Source organism: Schistocerca americana, chromosome 2, assembly GCF_021461395.2.
Source record: "Schistocerca americana isolate TAMUIC-IGC-003095 chromosome 2, iqSchAmer2.1, whole genome shotgun sequence".
Taxonomy (NCBI): domain Eukaryota; kingdom Metazoa; phylum Arthropoda; class Insecta; order Orthoptera; family Acrididae; genus Schistocerca; species Schistocerca americana.
The window spans coordinates 801925648-801949454 of NC_060120.1; the positions used below are offsets into that span (position 1 = coordinate 801925648).

The 23807-nt window shown below is 43.2% G+C and overlaps 1 protein-coding gene across 1 annotated transcript in view; it reads right to left on the reverse strand.

Annotated features, from left to right (window-relative positions):
* Positions 1–4280: 4280 nt before the first annotated feature.
* Positions 4281–23807, reverse strand: part of LOC124594448 (suppressor of lurcher protein 1-like) — a 320389-nt gene continuing 300862 nt past the window's right edge. Inside the window, exons 11-13 of the mRNA XM_047132824.1 lie at positions 16588–16801; positions 8479–8723; positions 4281–4475 (exon numbers count right to left, since the gene is read on the reverse strand). Coding sequence (XP_046988780.1) covers positions 4423–4475; positions 8479–8723; positions 16588–16801 — 512 coding nt within the window. The 3' untranslated portion in view covers positions 4281–4422. The remainder of the gene's footprint in view (positions 4476–8478; positions 8724–16587; positions 16802–23807) is intronic.

Genomic DNA, 23807 nt, shown 5'->3' on the forward strand with positions numbered 1-23807 from the left:
ATTTGTTCTTAATTTAAGTAATTAGCTTTTGTTATTTGTTCGGTACTCCATGGTGCAGTAAGTGAGCAAATTTTAAATTGCAGAATGAGAAACTGGTGTGTACAAAACTTGTGATAAAGGTTGTGCTTCTGTTAAATTGGATTCATATGAATACGTTTTAGGTTTGACTTGCTGTCAGTTTGTTATCATAGATTTGTAGCAAGTTACTGCATGCATTTTGAAATAGGCTCTGTCATTTAAAACCTTTTACCACAAATAGTTTTCGAGTCCGAGTTGAAATTTTGATTGGTGTTCAAAGATAATTTTTTCTAATAATTGGTAAGTAAGAATTGTTCTTAATAAATTCGGTTTTAAGGATGTCTGAATTCATATTAACCCGGCACCTTTCCACTCCTATTAGCTCCTACCACACCGACGTGGTTGTGATTTGTGTTGATGTATTAGTGGTAATAGTATTAGTTCTTTCTTTGTCTTAGCGTTCTTTGGTCGTGGTGTTGCGGGAATGGCAGTTAGCGACTTCCCAGACGGCTGCTGGCTGAGAACGAATGAGTTAGCATATGATACTGCCGATTGTTGATGGGGCTCTGCTGCTACGGTATCCGAGCTGACCTACGGCTCCCCCAGGTGATGGATGAGAGGCTGCAGTGAAATGGAGGGGCCAGCATGTCGTGAATAACGAGTTTGTTATCATCCAGTCAACTCTGAATAGTGTCAGCTGTCACATTTTTTGAAAGTGCCTTCCATGCACAGCCGAAGGTGTTGCAGGCCATGGAGACACACAATACGAACAGGCTGTGTGATCTGTAGTTCTTACGTAAGTAGAGGTAAACAATGCAGCATTAGAAGAGTTGGAAGCCAGGGCTGCACAGGGAGAATGGATACTAAGTGATATGTTGCCGGCCAAATCGCTGCAAGGCAGTAAGTTGAATCTAGCTATGACATAGAACCGAGCGAGGAAATTAGCAGTTCCAGGATAGGGAGGGGAGGGGAGGGGGGGGGGTAATCATTTCGCCAAGTCACCTCATCTGTGTTAGGAATGATGAGGGAATGAGAGACATTCGTTGATTCTGTTCCGGCAAGGCGCAGATCTTTACAACATGGTATCACTGTATGAACTGACACCAACTGATGCTGATACCCTTCCCTCTAGTACTAAATTGGTGATCCCTTCGCGTCTAAGAATAAGTGTTATCACCTGTTCCGTTCTCCTAGTCAGGCTGTGCCATAAACTTCGTTTCTTCCCAACTCCAATTTTTATTTTTTTGTTTTGCACGTCTAATTCCGTAGGACCAAATTGAGGAGCAAATCTCCAAGGTTATGGAACGTGTCATTACATGAAACTACAACGTAAAAGTGATAAGAGATAAAATAAATTATTTGTGAACCCAAAAAAGGACAAGCTATAAGTTATGTAAACGCCATCAGCAATGTAACACAGGAATCAGTTCAATTTTTCAAGCAACTCCATGACAGAAAAGATGGAGTGACCCATGAGGAAACACTTCCGTTTCGATTTGACAGCTCGTAGCTTCTTGAAAATGGATGCAGCGGTATACTGCAGACAGTTCTACGCAAGAGTCAAGGAAGTGCGATGCAAATGCAGATTGGATTTCTGCCTAGTGTTAACTAAACGAAAGGTGTTAATTCTTGGGAATAAAATGACACTGTTAAAAAGAAACTACAGTAAGGAATATATATACATTTAGAGGCCAGTGGCAGAATACTCCGCCTAGTGAACAGGAATCGACAAGAGATTCGCGAAGTTGCACCACTTATTTCCCGAACTGCCCGTTTCTGAGCCAAAAATATCCTTTGAGAATGTGAAGAGTTACCCCAAAATATAATACTATACGACATAAGCGAATGAAAATAAGCAAAGTAGACTACTTTTCGTGTCAAAATATCACTTACTTCAGATACCATTTGAATAGTAAAAATGGCAGCATTAAGTCTTAGAACTAGATCCCGAACGTGGGTTTTCTTGACTGTTTATTATCTACCTGAACACCTGGAAATTTGAACTGTTCAGTTTCAATATCATACGCCCATTGTGTGAAGTTAAAGCGTCGGGTTTTGTTGAAATGTGTGTTAGAAACTGTGAAAACTGAGTCTTACTGTGATTTAGCACTAGTTTGTTTTCTATAAGCCATGAACTTATGTCATGACTATTTGAAACAAAGCCAATGTTGCATACGACATCCTTTACTACCAAGCTAGTGTCATAAGCAAACAGAAATATTTCAAATTACCTGTGATATTAGAGGGCACATCATTCACATAAATAAGGAGTAGGAATGGTCCCAGAACTGATCCATGGGGCACCCCCCATTCGAACGTGCCCCACTCGGACAACATATCACAGCCATTCTTAACATTGTGAATGATGACCTCTTGGTGTCTGTTGTTAAAGTAAGAGGTTAACCAATTGTGAGTTACTCCCCGTCTTCGGTAATGGTCCAACTTCTGAAGCAATGTTTTATGGTCTACACAATCAAACGTCTTAATTAAATCAAGAAAGTTGCATAGCATACGAAACCTTTTGTTTAATCCATCCACTACCTCACAGTTGAAAGAGAATATAGCATTTCAGTTGTTAAGCCACTTATAAAGCGAACTGTGTATCTGATAGCAAATTATATGAAATAAAATGATGAATTATCCTTATGTACACACCATTTTCAGTAATTTCAGCAAACACTGAGGGTATAGAAATAGGTCTAAAATTGTCTATGTTATCCCTTTCTCCCTTTTTATCAAGCGGGTTTACTACTGAGTGCTTTAATCGTTCAGGAAACTGATCATTCTTGAAGGAAAAACTACAAATATAGCTAAGCACAGGGCTGACATGTGCAGCGCAGTACTTTAATATTCTGCTAGATATTCCACCATACCCATGAGAGTCCTTAGTCTTCAGTGATTTAATTATTGACTCAATCTCCCCCTTGTCAGTATTTCAGGCATCAGTATCAGAAAGGCATTTTCCAAAAGAGTTGTGCGATTCACTGTAGAAACTAAGTTTTTATTTAACTCACCAGCACGCTCAGAAAATGACTGTTAAGTACTGTACATATATCTGACTTATCAGTAACAGAAATATTATTACTACAAACTGACCTTTTATCGTCGACTTTGCGCTTCTGACCAGACACTTCCTTCACTAATGACCATATTAGTGGCAATTTTATCCTGTGAATTAGCTATTCTATTTGCTTACCACCTGCTCCTTGCCTTCCTAATAAAATTTTTAAGCATGTTACAGTACTGTTTGTAATGGGCTACTGTAGCTCTATTGTGACTTCTTCTGACATTTTGATGTATTCTCACTTTGTTCTACGTGATATCCCACGAGTCAGCCACCCAGGCTGACTTACTGCTAGCACCCTGTTTAGAACGTTCTAATGGAAAGCAACTTACAAAGAGCATGAGAAATGTGTTAAGTAAACCATTATATATGTCATCTATGTTATCGGGGCTGTAAACATTCAGTACCTCCTCGTTACTTATATGATCTACCCATCTAATATTCCGCGTTATTCTATAGCACCACATTTGAAAAGTTCCTATTCTTCTCTTGTCTGTTTATCGTCCATGTTTAGCTCCCGCACATGGCTACATTCCACACAAATAGTTTCAGAAAAGCTTTTCTAAGACTTAAATCTATATTCGATGTCAACAAATTTCTTTTCTCTAGAAACGCTTTTCTTGACATCGCAAGCCTGCATTTTATATCCTCTGTACTTCGGCCGTCATCAGTTATTTTGCTGCCCAAATAGCAGAACTCATCTCCTACTTTAAGTGTCTCCTACTTTAAGTGTCTCATTTGCTAATCTAATTCCGCCTGTCTCACCTGATTTATTTCGACTACATTACATTATTCTTGTAGGTACATACATAGCTCTGTAATTATGATAATTTTAAGTCTAGGTTCCGTCATCGAAGAAAAAAATCTGTAACAGAATTATCATGTGTACTTGCCACTGGCGTTTCACATTAACAAAAACTTTTTATCTTTGGAATCCAGATTCAGTCGTTCTGATAGGTAAATGAAATAGTGGCACACTATTGAACACACCAAATTTCAGTTTATGGCTGGTGAGGAAACGTATGTAACGCAGCAGATGATGTTGTATAAATGAAGCAAAACCATAGTAAAGAAATTCATCCAACGTTAATATATATTTTACTTGATTGTCAAAAATTATACAATTTCTTTTTTTTACACAAGGGTAATTTCTTTATAAAATTTCTGTATAAAAATCTATATGTAAAGATCACATTCTCCTAAATGTTGAGCGATTTCGTCGTAACTAATTTTCTGACATTTCCTATTGTCAACTTCGTAAGTACTTAGAGTCCTTGTGCGTACTGAGATCAATGGTTGAAGTACTGGTGAAACAGACGCCTCGATTGATACAACTTGTCTTAGCAGACGAACTTCAAGCAGAACACAATCAGCGGCCAGAGGGATGTAGTTCCTGAAACGAGATAGACAGTGAGGAAATTAGTGTTCGCTAGCGCAATATTTTTATATAACGTTAATTATAATTACATGTTTGAAGGAAGTACTGTTGCGTGAAGAGGAAAGAATAAGCAAACTCGGAACTGAAATTACCCTGACACTTTAGCGACGTCTGCCTCATGATTTCTCTGGCCCATTTTTTTCTTATGCATCTTGACAATAGTGGCCACGTCTATGCGTGGCGTTTGTTTACATTCAAGTAAACTTATTTTCTTTTTGTTGTTATTTGACTTAGTCAAGCTGGAGATAAGCGATTTGTATGTATTGAAAGTTGTGGTTTCAGGAAAAAGCGCTTTGCTAGTAAAGATCGCACGTAAGATTTTTATTTTATTTTCCCTTGTTTACTTTCTAGCGAAATTCAGTATGTTAATTTACATTGTTTGTAATGTAAGCACAACAAGCTCTCAATGTAAACTGGTAGCTTTCGTGAACAAAACTATTTATTTTTTGCGACTAATCTACACTCCTGGAAATGGAAAAAAGAACACATTGACACCGGTGTGTCAGACCCACCATACTTGCTCCGGACACTGCGAGAGGGCTGTACAAGCAATGATCACACGCACGGCACAGCGGACACACCAGGAACCGCGGTGTTGTCCGTCGAATGGCGCTAGCTGCGCAGCATTTGTGCACCGCCGCCGTCAGTGTCAGCCAGTTTGCCGTGGCATACGGAGCTCCGTCGCAGTCTTTAACACTGGTAGCATGCCGCGACAGCGTGGACGTGAACCGTATGTGCAGTTGACGGACTTTGAGCGAGGGCGTATAGTGGGCATGCGGGAGGCCGGGTGGACGTACCGCCGAATTGCTCAACACGTGGGGCGTGAGGTCTCCACAGTACATCGATGTTGTCGCCAGTGGTCGGCGGAAGGTGCACGTGCCCGTCGACCTGGGACCGGACCGCAGCGACGCACGGATGCACGCCAAGACCGTAGGATCCTACGCAGTGCCGTAGGGGACTGCACCGCCACTTCCCAGCAAATTAGGGACACTGTTGCTCCTGGGGTATCGGCGAGAACCATTCGCAACCGTCTCCATGAAGCTGGGCTACGGTCCCGCACACCGTTAGGCCGTCTTCCGCTCACGCCCCAACATCGTGCAGCCCGCCTCCAGTGGTGTCGCGACAGGCGTGAATGGAGGGACGAATGGAGACGTGTCGTCTTCAGCGATGAGAGTCGCTTCTGCCTTGGTGCCAATGATGGTCGTATGCGTGTTTGGCGCCGTGAAGGTGAGCGCCACAATCAGGACTGCATACGACCGAGGCACACAGGGCCAACACCCGGCATCATGGTGTGGGGAGCGATCTCCTACACTGGCCGTACACCACTGGTGATCGTCGAGGGGACACTGAATAGTGCACGGTACATCCAAACCGTCATCGAACCCATCGTTCTACCATTCCTAGACCGGCAAGGGAACTTGCTGTTCCAACAGGACAATGCACGTCCGCATGTATCCCGTGCCACCCAACGTGCTCTAGAAGGTGTAAGTCAACTACCCTGGCCAGCAAGATCTCCGGATCTGTCCCCCATTGAGCATGTTTGGGACTGGATGAAGCGTCGTCTCACGCGGTCTGCACGTCCAGCACGAACGCTGGTCCAACTGAGGCGCCAGGTGGAAATGGCATGGCAAGCCGTTCCACAGGACTACATCCAGCATCTCTACGATCGTCTCCATGGGAGAATAGCAGCCTGCATTGCTGCGAAAGGTGGATATACACTGTATTAGTGCCGACATTGTGCATGCTCTGTTGCCTGTGTCTATGTTCCTGTGGTTCTGTCAGTGTGATCATGTGATGTATCTGACCCCAGGAATGTGTCAATAAAGTTTCCCCTTCCTGGGACAATGAATTCACGGTGTTCTTATTTTAATTTCCAGGAGTGTATGTTAAGGGATCTGTACCAGTTCTTGAGTGTGTATTTTGTATCGTTCTGACCTTGAATAATATGCAAGAGCAGAAAATATGCAGAGTTTGATGTTGGTACCGTACATCGTAAAATTAGATTCAATATTTAAAAACGTTAACTGCCTTTCGCGAATGTAATACAGAGTCAGTGTCCAAGAATAAAGTATTGATATCAAACAGAAATGACGATGAATTATGGAACTAAGAATTCAAAGAACTTGAAGAATCTTTTTTTATCAGTTTTACATCTGCTTGACTGTTAAGTAATTACTGTACTGACAGAAATTGCCAGAATGCAGTGGCAACAAGAATAACTCAGTTTTTGCAGATGGCTTCCAAAGAGATGATGGTAAATTTGCTTTGCATTTCAGTAATTCCGCATTTTAATTTGGGTCTTCCGCTTATTCATTTACGCATATCTCAAACAGTCAGGTTCAGATGCTAGGTACACTATGATATAAATTGTAACGCGTTTTACTATATTCTTCATTATTATCCTTCCACACACATATTATAAAATAGATTCTAAGGTAGTTTAGGATATGTTCTTCATTGGTATACACCCTGTACAACTATATATGTATTCAACTCATGAGAATGCGTTACAATCGATATCAATAGCCGCAGCAGGTCTTCAATATTCCTCCTCCATTATACGAGTACAAGTAAGCATCCTTCCCCCAAGACTACAGCACCCGGCAGTTGGTTACTGGGGTTGTAAATGCAGCACGTAATTATAGTGAGCCTTCGTGGTGCTTGGCTAACATTAACGTCTCTGCCCAGAAATGTACAGATCGTGGACTATAATTCACAGTTGAAAATGACTGTTTCAGAGACGTGTTACGACAGTGATCCTCACAAAAAGAGCTGCATCCGGAAGGACCCGACTGACCCATTACACACTGCATGTTTATTTTGCACACCATCAGCTTTGGCAGTGGCTACTTTTGCACAGTCATCCCGACGCTCGGGGAGCGTGAACGGGTTGTGACCTCTTGGGCATCGGTTGATATAAGTGGGTCCCAAACGGTTCTGCCGGACGGTACGCGGGCAGCGTCACTGGAACACCAGATGTTTGGACACTGTGCCAAGTCGACACGTCCGGAAGCAGGTTGCCCAGCTTGACGAGTTTGATAGGGACGATATCGTGAGGCTGTGGGGACCTGGATGCTCCTATCGTCATCTGTGCAGCTGCATTGTCACCACCATTGTTCGTTGTTGGGACACAGGAAGACACCCATCTATGATGTGGATGTCCAACACGCATCACAAGGGGGGGGGGGGGGGTATGAGGACCAACGGATTGTTAGCCATCCGCGAACTCAAACGGCAAAGATAGGGTCTACCCTGTCTTCTAAGCAACACTCTGTCTGCTAAAATCGTTATAGGAGGAGGTTGCATGACGCACAACTCGCCGCACGTGAATCGGCAAGGCTGCCACGTACACCCAAGCAGAGTCGCGCCCGATTCGCCTGTTGTTGGCAGCGGCGGACAAGGGTCCTTCAGTCCAGTAGTGAGTCATCTTCAGAGTCTGGCCTTGGAGGCGACGACCACCAAGTGCGTGTCTGGGGGCGCAGTGGAGCGCCATGAAGAGTGGTCTCCCATCAAGCGTGCTTGGAATTCCTGTAAGCGATCGCCATGCAGTTCACGAACGGCCACGCTCATGCCATATTTCAACTGTTGCCACCACCAGAGCACGCCTTGCAGCTATGGGTACTCTCCAGTCTCCAGCCGCACCGCCCGATCTTAACTCGATGGACAATGTGTGGGGTGTCATGGAGCATGCCGCCAGGGCTTAGCTCCCATCCAGCAACCTACGGGAACCGCGCGCCCAGATGCAAATGGCGAGAAATGGAGTATTACAGGCATACACCCAAGCCATGTACAACTCCATTCCGCGACTTCTGAACTATTCACAGCCATGGAGGACCGACTTCATACTAATACGTACTCTTTGTGGCCGTCTAGTGTAATGAATGTGTGTGTGTATGTGACAGAGACCTTAAGGCAAAGTAACTAATTTCGAACTGTTAAAGTCCACTGGCAAGCTGACCTGCGGCTCTGCCAGTCTGGCGCCTCCTGGCGAGGCTGGAGTCCCTGTTGCCTCCCAGGAATCGGTAGGTGACGTTGAAGCCTGTGGCGTCGAGGCGGCCGTTGGACTTGAACGTGAGCCGGAAGTACTTGCCGTCGGACAGCACGTCGAACGGCTCCAGCTGGCCGCAGTACCTGGGGAACCGCGAGTCGCGGCCTCTGTAGTTGGACATCTCTACGTAGTCGCTCGCTGACAGCGCTTCACACCTGAAAAACGCAAATCACTTCATTTCGGACTCTCTGTTCGTCTTTCCGTTATTTGCAACTACGACGCGCTACATGTTACCAGCTGAATTGTGTGAGTCAGTCGCCTGTTACATTCTCTTCAGCAGGCACCCCTCAGACCCTGACTCTGATTCTGAAGCGTCCGTTAAGCCTGACATGCCTCCTGGGTTTTGCAAAATGGAGGGCTAAGTATAGTGACCCGTAGATTTCCTGAGCTGACAGGACTTTGTTGATCCTATCACTTTTCTGTAACTCTATGGATTCTTGTACGTAGAAACGAGAACAGGGATATTGGATTGAACGTGAAGATCCCGGGGAAGAACCACAATTCTAAAAAAAAAAAAAAGCCAGACACATCATCAACGGACAAACTCTCCTTACCAGATGCGCCACAATTAGTACACAATCATGCAACATTCAGGTTGGAACAACGCTTATTTCTCTAGCATCTCATCTCTGCTGGTCGTTATTTATGAGAACACCCCCAATGATTAGGATGGGCCTCTCGGTAGAATACGCTCTTTAGAAGCACCTAAACGACGAGTACGTGAGTTGACTCTTCTAAGCAACAGGTCATGCAGTATTACACAGGATATCTGTAACACAACAGGACTGTCGAATGAGAATTTGTTCTTAGGTAGGAAGCTTGGAGGAACTTCACTTACGAAGTTATCATCCACTGGCATTTATTAAATCTTGTACGGTACGGCAGGATTAAGAGACTTGCTATCATTGGTGCATGGCTCTTTTCGAAGTTTCATATTAGCGGGAAGGCAACCGTAAGTATCTGTGAAACTTAATAGATGTAATTTTACTGTTTTGTTTTTTATATTTTATCTTTTAACCATTACATAATTGTGAAGCAGTGGACAGACATGTACGTGTTCAGTTGTTCAAGTACTCATGTAATCAAGTATGCACGTCTGTGCGTCAGAAGTGTGTGTGTGTGTGTGTGTGTGTGTGTGTGTGTGTGTGTGTGTGTGTGTATGTGTGAGAGGGGGAGAGAGAGAGAGAGAGAGAGAGAGTGGGCAGGCGAGCGGGGAGGCGCGCATGTGCGAATGTGTGTCTCTGCTTATGGTACGGTATCTCTGCTTGTCAGTGCTTAATCTGTCAGTGATGTGCAGTAGTAAAATATTCTCTGTGATGAAAATTTAAAAATATGTTCACGATTTGACAGTCTCTACGACAGTGGAGAGGTAGATGGTCTGCTGTTGGGTGTACTTGTGTAACGAACTAGCCGGGGAAAGCCTTGTAATCGTACGAATATTGGAGTAGACAAATGACAGGTTAACAAATAATGAGCTAAAATAGTTACAGAAATTGATGATTACAAATACCAACCTTTATCGGAGATTATCAAACATACAAGCACTTTAAGTACTTTGAAGCCTTTGTGATTTTTGTAAACGGGAGTAAAGCTAGAATGACAGAGAGAATTACCGTACTGTACAGCAAGGAGTGATAGAGCGTAATGGTTTTTATTCGCAACTATTTCGTTTTAGTTAGCCACTAATCTATTTAGCCCAGAAAAGTGTACCTGAAGAAGATGGGAGAAAAAACTAAGATTCATAATATCCGGAAGAGAAACAGATTTTGTAAATAAACATTCTAGCTAAGTGGCAAATGTGAACGAATTTGAAAGAGAAACGTCACGTACAAATAAAAATGTTATGTATAAAACAGACTACTATTCGTGCAAGGATAACCAAAAACGTTATAAATGAAGTAGCATTGAGGAAACCATTGTTATATAGCATAAATGAGAAATCAAATATACAAGGTTATTCATAAACGGCTCCATGGTCTCAGAAGACTGCAAGACATACAGAAGACTGACACACATTAGTGGGTAGAGCATCTCTTCAAGTTTGTAACTCACATCATATGTGCTCATCATCGATCGTGATGAAGAAGTGTCAATACGTGAACGCAATTAAGTGAAGTCGCTGACGCCAATTGCCTGGGAAAGCACAACAGCTTGCGTTGGAAAAAATGTTCTTTGGGTTGCCTACCTACAGGCGCGATGTAATTCTAAGCAGCAATGTAAAGCGGATGAAGTCCCTACATGTTCTGACACGCCTGCCCCGTAACACAATTAAGTCCCGGGACATTTTACGAATCAAAAGTTGGCGAGACACTCTGTCCCCTAGTGCGTGTCGTTTTTCAGTACATCATGTGGTTTTCGGATAGCTGTTTTCTGAAACCCGCAGTTATTTATGAATAAAAGAATTGCCTGGTACTTTCATAGAAGATAGAGAGCCATAATTTGAGATAATATTGGGAGTATGATGTTGATGTAAAATGTTTGCAGTTACCAAAATCACAATACGATAATACAGCTTGCTGAGATAATGTTGATGAAAGGGAAACTGGAGGTGAAATCAGATTACGAAAGACGCCTACCGACCATTATGTTTGTGAAGGCATCGCTATTTGCGGGAGATAATTTTTTTCTCTCTTCCTTTCCTTTCTTTCGTTGTATTTCATATGTATATTTCCGATGATATGGCATAGTGTCTATTTGTCCTGTGTTTGTTACAGATAATATCTTTTCGATATTAATGTTTTACATGAGTAAATACATTTCTGTTGTTTATTGAGTGGATTGATTCTTTGATTATCATTCGCTGAAAATGTTTATTGTGATTAAAATAGTAGCACAATTAATGATATACTGAGGTACTTCATAAATAGAGTGAGAGTGATCTAGGAGAATCGATAGTGACGGTCGAACAGTGTACGTAGAGAGAGTTTGTGTTAGACGAAGGTGGCGCGCTAACACGTATGGTTTGATGTCTGTGTTTGTCCTCTTGCAAATTGATGCAAACGGAACTCTTTAATGGCGATATATGTTTCTGTTCTTTCCATATCGTATTCTGAAATGTTTATTGTGGACAGAGAGGTTGGACTGTATAAAACCACCAACTGAACTGGATCGTGTCACTACGACAATACAGCCATGTACGGATGACATTGTAGTTACGGGTTTTGAGGTGAACTGTGGTCGCTTTGACTGTATCGCGTGCACTTTACAAATTTCAGAACTTCGGTGTTTGTTTGCGTTGTGTCTGAGAAAAGTGTAACGTAATTAGTAACTGTGCCACATACGTGTTAAAAACTGTGTACCATGAACGTGCTGATTCCCGCCGAACGTGGTGATTTCGCGTAACTATTGAACTGTAATTACGCGATCGGAAAACTTTAAAACTGTGTAACGAACATGTTAGTGCAAATTTCGTGTGTGATAGACAGCAGTCTGAGTGTTGGTAACAACAACAGTAACGTACGGTCTGCCAGTGGCTTATAATACGGCATTGACGTCAACTTCGCTGGTTGGAGATCATTTTCCACATGAGAAGATCATCCGCAGTCTTCATTCAATCAACGGAGCTGATCCAACGCGCCGCCTCTACCGACGAGCTGAAATGAAATGTCGTGTGGCGAGGGCCTCCCGTCGGGTAGACCGTTCGCCTGGTGCAAGTCTTTCGATTTGACGCCACTTCGGCGACTTGCGCTTCGATGGGGATGAAATGATGATGATTAGGACAACACAACACCCAGTCCCTGAACGGAGAAAATCTCCGACCCAGCCAGGAATCGAACCCGGCCCCTTTGGATTGACAGTCTGTCGCGCTGATCACTCAGCTACCGGGGGCGGACACCGACGAGCTGCCGTAGCATCATCAACAACTTCACAACATACTGTCGTCATCTCAACACATCAGCACCGAAAAGAGAAGATGCAAAGTTTTGCGCTCTCCCTATTGAAAGAGTAAACAAAAATTCAGCGGATGAACTTGTAAATTCACTTATTTTCATTTAAAACCATAATCTTGTTTAACTTTGAGTATGGTAATAAAACTACTTGCATTGATATGTTGGCTTTCATTATAGGTACTATTGACATGCCATTATTTGTAAGCAGTTTTCTTTCACTTAAACTGTATGTCATTTTAAGTTAACGCTGCTGCATTTGCATATATTTTTGTGTGCCTTTAGGAGGGAAGTGTTAGAATTTTGAGTGTAGTATTAATTCAAAATTGTGTAGGCATAATTTATTGTGTGATAAGTTCGCAAGCGTAAATCGCGATGTCCACCATTAATTTCTGGGCACCGACCAGTAGGATTAAATCTACTTATTCGATATTGGTGCAAGCTTTGCGGCGATGTTAAAATTTAATGGAACAGCTGTCAGACCACACAAGCTATGTTTACATCACAGTCAGTCATGTTACCAGACTATCATGAGCAGAAACATCGATTTTTGGTGGTCACAGGGGATAAATTCAAGCCTAAGCCTTCAGCGTTTACGGGATTATTAATATAATTGTGTGGGATTTACATGTTTAGGAGATCATTCAATAGAAGGATGTTTTGTTCCACAGAATTCGGAAGTAAAACGAGTTCTTCTAGGGCGATATAATTAGATACATTCTCAATAGGATTCTTTGTATAAACAAACGTGTGTAAATTCTTAAGGGATCAAACTGCTGCGGTCATCGGTCCCTAACTCTACACACTATTTAACCTAACTTAAACCAACTTACGCTAAGGACAATACACACACACCCATGCCTGAGGGAGGACTCGATCCTATGACGAGGGCAGTAGCCCGGACCATGGCAAGACGCCATAGACCATGCGGCTACCCCGCGCGGCTTTTGTATAAACACACGGACTGTACTCTCACAAAGTACAACCACTTGGAATCGTTTTCTTCAAATTAATTTGTGGAAAACATAAAATAAGTATGGAAAATATGTAGAACTATGGAAGGGTTCCTATAGCGAAGGGGTGCCGGTTCGACAAGTTATCATACCTTCAAATTCGAATTAGTCAGCTTCGGCAATATAACTGATGTAATCTTCTGTGTTAAATCGCGCAGTAGCACAGCTCTATTTCAGAAGACAAACTGCAATCCGCATAACAGATGGGTACGTATTTTTTAAATGAATATCTTACGAAACTTACGGACAAATTTATTTGACTGCCTCAGTATATTACGAACGTCCAAAATTATACTTTCTGCCTTTTGTATAACAGTCATGAGGGGAAGTGCATGAAAAATACGCAGTTTGTCTCAAAAATTGAAGGTCAAAATGGTGCAGTCTGTGGAGAATCATAAAATGTTGTTTGGTATGGAACCGATGGATTTTTAGCCGATCTGAGTCTTCGATGATCACTACGTGCGAGGGACGTATTTTTAAACTGCGTATCAGTACAAACAGTTATCTTCCGAATTTATGTTACATAAATCATCTTGAGGAACAACGTGCAGTTGTCTGTGATATGTCGATGAATGAATTTGCCTCTGTTACAGTAGATGATTGGTGTTCGAACCTGCAGCATTGTTCCTTACAAAAACTTTGGAAGGCATGCTATCAATGTATGGTGCTAGAATACGCAGTGCGTGAAAATCTAAAGAATAAAGAATTAATATTTTCGCAGCAGATGCATCGAAACTGAATGTGTATGAGAACTCTGAAGATAAAGTGGACGCTCAAGAAAAGATGGCTGACCAATGTTCTCGAGCGAGAATTTTTTGTACTGTGGAAATTGAGTGGTTGGTGTGAGAGGAGCTTCATTAATATCTCCCTTCAACTCATTACGTTTTTCATACATTGTAGAATAAAGTGAGGAGAGATTGGCGGAGTACCAATTAGACGCTTTCATACATAAAGAATGGCAACAATGGCGTCAAAGAATTCTGACACCAGAGTGCAGTTCTGTCAGTGACTTAGTTCTACGGATGCTTGCGTAAGATATGTGTGCAACATATCAGAATAGTTAGGTTTGATGCAACCGGATAGGTGACATGATTTCAACACACGTTGTTGACTACATCGGCTTCTTGGTCACTGGTGTCCTCACCACGTGTCCTTACACGTGAAACACATAATTGCAGTATCAAATTGGACACGTCCGGCATCTTGGATGTATCTTTGCATAAGAAATAAATCATTCTCCATTTCAGTCTACGACTGTGGAACAGATTGTCCTGCACCCTGCGTCATTTCCTAAACCACTCTGTGTTCAAGAAGGGGATTAAAGCTGTATCTGTTATCATAGGCGTAGCTTCCCCCTCGGCATATCATAGCTATCTTCTTTCTGTCCAACAAGGAGCCAATATCACTGTCACCTTGTGAAGTATATATACTTTTCTTATCCCTTTCTATTTCTAATTTTTTAATTCATTTCACATGAAAATCTTAGTCTATTATTTCCCGTTCTTTCTCTGAACACTCTACTCCTTGTGCCACTTTGAGTGCTTCTGTACTGTTGCCTCACGTTTCTGTCAAGTGTCACTTCTCTCATTCGACACGAACAAGATGAAGAAGTTGATTGGTACGATGTTAAAAAGACAAAAATTTCTTAAGTTCGAGATATTCATTGCTATGGGTACTATTACTATTATTGTCATTACTTCTACTACTACTACTACTTACTACACAAACCGTAATGTTCGCTCTTGATCCACTGAGAAGGTCTGGGCAATGTCGGAGATGGCATGAAAGCCCTAATCTTGCAATGTGAACTAGATGCACAAATAAAGGAACTATATTGCAATGAATGCACTAAGAAGGGTAGCCTCATTAGGAACAATTTCCGTCGACTTTCGTTCCGAAAGAAGGGTTAGTTGTTTATGCCAATAAAAAAACTAAATGTTCATTGCCTATCTTTAGTTTCTAATCTGATAGTACTCAATCTAGATTCTTCTACCATCTCTAGCCGTAATTTTGAACTCAAATGTTTGAGACACTTCCTCTTCCATCATTTTCTTTGGGGCTTTGTCCCGCTTCAACGTGGGGTCGACCTTGTTACTACTGATTTGGCAATGCTAGTGGCAGAGTGTGTCCAGATGCCCTTCCTGTAGCCACCCTGAACGACCCAGAACAGAATCAGCTGTCTGCGTCTAGTGTAAGCCATGTTTTCATGTGTCTACGAGTCGTGTAACTGAGGCGGAACGTGGGGACCAGCCCATCCCTCTCCTAGCGGGATGCGGAAAACCGCCTAAAATCCACATCCAGACTGGTCAGCATACCGGCCCTCGTCGTTAATCTGCCGCGCGGATTCGATCAGGGGCCGGCGCGCCTACCCGAGTCCAGGAAGCAGCACATTAGCGCGCTCTTTGCTACTCTCGCTGGTCAGCAGCCTCCTCTTCCATTTTATGATATCTATTAGTATGCAACTCTAACACTAAACGGTCATTTTTCTACAGCTAGATATCCAAAGAATGATGTCTCTTGAGGATCTACATGTGGCTGAAAGTCACATTTACATTATTAAGTGATGAAGTGAATAGAAAAAAGCTGCTTAAAGTATGAGGTTGGAGCGATGTGGGCACAGATCGAATAGATGATAACAAGTATAAGAGAAGGTACTGTGGCGGAACGCACAGGATAAAATTTAACAAAATCGACGCGTAGAAGATGAGATTCTTATATGAAGGAAGCTATGAACTTGCATACACATACGTTTAAAACTCTGTACCAGCTGGAATTATTAAGGTAAGGTCATTTATTCACTGAAACCTCCGTCGAATGTAGCACACTCAGCCATGTGATCGTATTGAAATGAGAAAACATAATCATCACAATAAATACTGGAATAGAGGGAACAATTTTTGATCTCTAACTCGGGTAATATCGAGTCATGGTGAAAGCATAAAAGCGGGACAGTCATTCCCCTGTGATGCAACGAGTCTAAGTGATAATTTTTGTGCTACTATCACTGTTTTTCCAGCTTGTTTTGGAAGTTTAATTCATTTTTATGTCCTGATAGATATTTCTGTACCTTAAATAGATTACTCTTGTATTGACAGCCTGTGGCGTCTAAACGTACTCACGGTTGCACTCCCTCCACGTCGAAATGGACGAAGCGTAACGCGATCCGCTGCCCGGGCCGGCCGTGGAAGAAGAAGTGGCACTCGGTGTCCCTGGGGTAGAGTCCGGGGAAGTTGGGGCTGGTCACGTAGCCCCTGGCCGCCTCGCTGCCGTTGAAGGAGAAGGCGCACGGCCACGACGACAGCTGGCGGCCGTGCGGCGCGCTCACCCCGAAGTCTGCAACACGGCGCGCGCCGCACCTGTTGCTAACTGCTGCCACTTCGGCGTCCTAATACTAAACACCGTATACGGTCTCAGAATAAATATGTCTGGCCATAAAAACTGCGGCATCACGAAGGCAGCATTCCACGAAGAGAACTACACTCTTGGTTGTGCGAAAGATTGGCATTTCAGCACAACTACACCAACTACATAGGAGCAACGTCATCTGCAGAGTGGCGCGCATAAAACCGGCCCTGCACTGAAAGGAATGTGAATGAAGAAAATCAACGGACATCATCGCTTCCTTACATTTTTATCGTACACTTTCATTATTAACTATGTAATTAAAAGTTTAAGTAACAGATCTAGTTTTATTCGTTTAATAAGCATATTTTAGAAAGGAATTTAACGTCTGTGTTCAAAATGTTCTCCGCCAACATCCAAGCGAAGTTGTGCACGTCGAAGCATGTTACGGAAAATACATTTCAGTACTCTTTGAAGAGTGTTCGAAATTTCTTCACATATGTTGTTTTTTAATGTGTCAACTGTTGTGGGATTGTTGCGGTAGACTCTAGCCTTTAGAAATTCCCAGAGGTAAAAGTGACATGGTGACATGTCGCGAGAGCGCAGGGTGTCTACAAGCCCTTACTAATGGTCCTCTCTTCTGTAAAATCAGTGTCTATACGAGCTAAGGCAAATCCGACGTATGCAAGTTGCCCTATCTTGCTGGAAATATGCACAACATTTTTCGTTTGGAGTTAACAGAGTCGAAAATTCGTTGTAGATTTGCAAGTAAACATGTGCTTTAACAGTTTCGTTGAAGAACAATGGCCCGATAATTCTGTTACCAGATACAGCACACCATACACCAATTTTTAAATCGTGTAACGGCTTTTGCAGTACGCCACGGGGATTCTCTGTAGCCCAGCGTCTTGTGTAACAAAGTTACCCGACGAGGAATGGATCAAGTCGTCCCCCAGCGACATTTTCCAGCAACCATTTACAGTAATGCGTACGCTTACCTTTGTCCGCTTCTTTTATTTGCTGCGCAACACTCACACGGTAAGGTTTCATTTTTAAGCCAAGAAGGATTCGTCGACATGACTTGCGAGATATTCCACATTGCTGTCATAATCGTCGTGTTGACTTGTAGGGACTTCTTTCAGTGTGTGCGCCGCGTTTGCCACAACCTCTGGTGTACGTACAGTCGGTGCCTTATTTCTCTTTGAATGAACAACACTGCCTGTCCAACGCCACTTTCTCACTTGGTCCTGTATCGATGATTTTGCAGGAATATTACTTTCAGGAAAATTTTCACGAAAAGTGTCACAAAGAACTTTAATGGATTCAGACCGCACATACTCTTCAACAATGAACACACGTCCTTCAATGGAGTAAGGCATGACGATGAAGTACACGGTTTACAACGATTACTTTCCGCATTAACTACTCACATACTGCTGTTGGAAGGTGGCAAAGAAACCGAAAAGCTAGTAATGCTACTCACACGCATTCGCATTCCGGTTCAGGCCGGTTTTATTGCCACTCTGTATATTCTTCATGTAAGGAAAACTACACGTTGCGATTCTCAGTCATAAATTGCGTCGTAATGGTTATTGCTTCTGAGAGTATTGAGTTACGTCTCATGTAAGAATAAGAGACACCCATTAGCATGTGTTAATACCGTGGCCGATCGTTCCGTTATATTGTAGCTAGCAATGGCGAGGATCAAGCGTCTACCTAGCAGATATGCAATCGATTGGATCAAAAGGGTCATATTCGACAGCATGCAAGATCTTAGTGATCCCATGCGATTAGTAGCCGACAGATAACACAGGGTTTCTCTTGTAAGATAGGTCAAGAGAATTTTCTCAGATGTTTCGACACATATTTGCAACTTCGTTTTTTCAGCGTGTAAATGACGTCAGCCAGATCGAATACTGTTCAATATGTTTTTCTTGTCACGTCTTACACCGATGGAAGGTGTCGGTTTATATCTGTTTCGAACAAAGCTATTTTTAAAACGGAATTCTACATGCACATTTGATAAGAGCAGTCCCAGATTAGTCTAGATCGATGATATTTGTTTCATCAATATGCAACAACAGGGACAGTAAAAGACGGAGGCTAACTGGTAATCCACCAGCGACAGCACTGCTCTAAACTATGTTGCCTGCTATCGCCATGCACCAGCCCCGCTCAGTTGCTGCTGGAGTACTGTTCATTCTTCATGTTCACTATCGCTGATACTACATATCGATAAAACAAATGTAGCATTGGACTAATTATCTAACGCTTAATCGAATGAGTACGTAAAATTCTCTTTTAATAATCAATTTTGTTTGTAGCTTTCTGTCAGCGCTAGGCGTCGCGTGAAAGATATGATGAGTAGTATTTGTCTAGTCTGACACCGTTTACACACTACAAATCGAAATTGCAGGGACGTGCCGAAACAATAGAGGAAAAAAGCGTCTGGTGACCCTTAAGAGACGCAGCCAGTATACAACGTGGCCAGAAACAGGCTGAAAGCTCGTAAGGGTGTTGCAGGAGAGATTGTAATGATAAATAATTATTTAACAAAAAAAAATCTATACGTTTCGTCTTTTCCGAATTATTTAGCATTGAACTTAGCCGCCGGCCGGAGTGGCCGTGCGGTTCTAGGCGCTACAGTCTGGAGCCGAGCGACCGCTACGGTCGCAGGTTCGAATCCAGCCTCGGGCATGGATGTGTGTGATGTCCTTAGGTTAGTTAGGTTTAAGCAGTTCTAAGTTCTACGGGACTGATGACCTGAGAAGTTAAGTCCCATAGTGCTCAGAGCCATTTGAACCATTTGAACTTAGCCAATCAGGTCGCTGCAAGCAGTAATGCAAGCAGCCTGCCAGGGACAATTAGTATCAGTTGTTCTCATTGCATCAATGATATCGCACGAGCCTGCTCCCATCCTTGGCTGAATTTCAATCCTTACTACCCTCCCATTTTTTGTAAACCTCTCTTTATCGATTTCAGGAAACGAAACAAAGAACACGTTTGGCGACACCGTCTGTGGCGCGCCCCTTGAATTTATGTGTTCAACGGCCTGACTAGCTAACTTTTCAAGTTAAATAACTCGTAAATGGCTCATCTTGTCGATTTTTTCCCTAATAATTATTTGCCGGCTCAACCTACCCAGTAGCACTCTTACAAGCTTTTCAGGTTGTTCCTGATCACCCTGTATATTATTCGCCCGGTCGTACAAGATAATACAGCCACATCACATTTTTACGAACGAGGGACTTGCCTGCAGCACGACAGATATTAACATGGCCAGTGCTACTATATCTGGAGCACAATGGTCTCTCTGAACTAGACCATTACAGCAGCTTCCCTTAAAGTGGGAGCAGAGAGCGGCTTGCTGACAGTGGCGCGCCCGACAGCACTGGACACATGAAAGGTACCAGGTCGTCTTTTCAAGTGAATCCCAGTACGATGGGACGTAGCCATGTGTGGCAGCTTTGAGGATATCGAACACTGCTGGATCAACACACAACCCAAGACCAGTGTACCACATAGTCGACTATTAACTGCCTTGGAATAATCAAGAGTATCTCCACAGCTACGTGTTTTTCTCGACATAAGTTTAACTAACAAAACCCAGTACAATGCAGCCGATGGCAAACCTCCAACGGGAGTCACATTCCGCGAATCCAGGTTGACCTTAGCGTCTTATGATACGTGAAAATCTGTGCCGGACCGGTACTAGAACCCGATACAGCGCTTATCACGAGCGGTACCCTTACCCACTTCCGCTACCCGAGCACGCCACCTCTTGGAATAGTATTATTATGAGAATCACTTCAGATTAATTTAGAAAATGACACAAACAGAGACGAAGACTTTTGCTTACAAACTGCTTGGAGTCCTGCCCTCTCCCTGGTCAAATAACGGACAGAGCTAATGTTACTTACTCATTCGTGGGAAATCAATATTCACAATCGATAACTTCTGAAGTTTTACCAGACCATGACATTATAACACTTGGACCTCCCCATGGGGCCGGCCGGAGTGGCCGAGCGGTTCTAGGCGCTACAGTCTGGAGCCGGGCGACCGCTACGGTCGCAGGTTCGAATCCTGCCTCGGGCATGGCTGTGTGTGATGTCCTTAGGTTAGTTAGGTTTAATTAGTTCTAAGTTCTAGGCGACTGATGACTTCAGAAGTTAAGTCCCATAGTGCTCCCCATGGCCGAGACAGGTACAGTGGTGAAAGGAAAACACATCGCACTGTGAATGATTTCAAGACAGTTGTACATACACTACCAAGTAGTTCAGCGTGTTCTTGTTAAATGTCACGGTAAAAACTCACGAGAAGCTTGTTGAAGCGCCCTCACTCCCACGTGCAATAATATTGTACTCAACAAACAGGTCGTTTTTGTTTGAGGTGTGGCGCTGTTTGTTTACTGTGCTGGGAGCGTTGTCTTTCTGCATACGCTGTTGAGACTCGCCTACAGGAGGGTTTAATGGTACAGAGCTCTGTAGTTGCATCTATACGTTGAAAATGACTGGGTTTTTCGTGTCGAAATAGAGCCATTGGTCTAAGACGTCACCCGGCTGAACATTTTATATGCTGGGACAAACGTAAGTTTCTTACTGGGCTGTACCGACAAACCCATCGATTATTGGAATTGTTGAGTATTATACCAGGAGTAGAAGATGGGATAGTGCACCGTCGTGCATAAACCATATCTCTTTCTCCAATAGGACATGTAATTTAATTTGCAAAAATAGGTAACGAGTAGGCACCTGTTAATTTGTGTGGTGGCGTGTAAGGCCAATGTGAGACTTCAGCCACAATTCTCTTCCGTGCATTTACACTAAAGTGAACGTGCATTGCTTCACGTATTACACCTGAATCTGATCTTCCTACAACTGATTATTGTGGAAATTTATTATCCCGTTTTGTGGGACTCAGGCCTCATTCATAAATATGTGGGCCTACTATAAAAATGGATGAATTTGTATATGTGTGTACGCTTGTATGTATGTATGCCTGCACATTCCATATCTCCTTCTACACCACTGGACCAATTTCTGCCAAAATCGGTACACGTATCACTTACAATCTGGAGAGAATTACTGTGGGGGTAAGAACTACGTACTTGTCAAAGGGGGAGGGGCGGTAATGAAAAAGAAGTGTAGCACACGACGTATGAGCTAGCGAACATTATCCATCCAACATTTGAGAATGATAGGGGACTTGCTATAAACTTTACGTATAATGTAAAACCTGTACGAAACGTTTTCTCACTGACAACACCCACATACTGATGAAAGGAAAAATGTTTCTCGCTTACTATGTATTCCCATTTCATGCAGAAAACTACCACATCAGGCATAATGCTTTAATTTTACTTCTTTACTACTAACTGTATTCACGACACAGTTCTCAGACAGTATGCATCTATGCCACCAATTTAGCTGCAAAAATTATTTCAGTGTACGACTCATAGCTCAGGAGATAAACACTGAGATTCGTGAAAAACTGCCGCATCAAGCACGAGTGTTAACTTATTACTACTGAACCCGATTCGCAACACATTTTGAAGACAGTATCCAAATGTAGCACAGAATGTACCTGCAAAACTATGTCACTGTACCACAAATTGCTCAGGAGATATGACGTCATATAGATTGAGCTTCGTGGAAACGAAACGGCAGGACGAAATTCATTAGCGATACAGATGAAATACACGAGTAAATATGTGTGAAATACGTTAAATATATGCGAAATATGTGTGACATTTGCGTACTGTAGCATATCGATGGGTAAAAAGCTACTCCTAAATCTCTGTATCACTTTCAGTCAAACTTGGTATTCATATTTCTATCTGGAAAGAAATAGTGGGAATATTAATCAGTAACCTCCACTTGGGGTGGAGGCTATAGTATAGAGAGAGAGAGAAAGGGGGAGGGGAGGTTAAAGAGATGAAAAGAGGAAGGGAAGAAGAGAAAATGGGCAGGGGTAGGGGTGGGAGAGGGTGGACTGAAGTGGGGTAGGGGAGGAGTTTGACGAATGGGTGGGACAGGGGGCAGGAAATAATACAGAAAGACAAGATGAACAGCGAGAGACGGGAGGATGATATGGACCGAGAGAGGGGGAGGCAAGGATGGACAGGGCGAGAGCGAGGAGGAGGTGGAGATAAAGGAGAAGGACGAGATAGAGGGGAAGGAGGAGTTGGAGTGGCAGGAGAAGATACTCGTAGACAGGCACAGGGAAGGTGGAGCTGGTGGCGAGAGAGGAGGGGCGGAGAGAGGATGGAGAGAAGGTCCGTGTAGATGGGCTAGTGGATTAAATACACACCTGTCCATTACTCATATAGTTCTTAAATAAAATATAACTTGTGTTATTCGAATAAAACACACGAGCTTTCGATGTCTCCCCCACTGCCGTCAAAAGTTAAAATCATAGACTAATGGGGTGGTACGGTGTTGCGTTTATACGGGTCTGGAACGTTCCAGAGAGGTCGATGTGACGTATGTGCGGAAGGCGAGTTAGGCACCCCATAGCAGCTCCGGTCCGCCACGGGGCTATCAGCTGCCCAGCTTGTCTCCTTGCGCATGCGTCGTTTCGGCCCTCTCAGGAACGTATGAGACGCTGCTATTGCCCTTATATAAGCGGAACACTGTGTCAGGTTGGGTAGTCAGTGATTTTCTCTCCTGATGACTATGGCTGTGACAAGTAGCGAAAGCTGTATTGTTTTATCCCAAGTAACACGGATTGTAAACCGAGAAGACTTATTGAAGCGCTCCACCGCAAAAGACACTGGCGACACAGTGAAGAACGTGGTTTACGTCTTCGGTAGTTCCAGTTCTACGTGTTCTTGTTTGTGCATCACCATCTACTCATTCCAACACAGTGTCTTCCACATTCGCCTTGTGAAGCACTTGTGAAGCTCTTTGACCATCGCTAACCCTCTATGTGAGATATCTGTTGACTGCAAGTCGCTATAATAACCTCGTCATCCTACTCTTCCTCCTCCTCCTCCTCC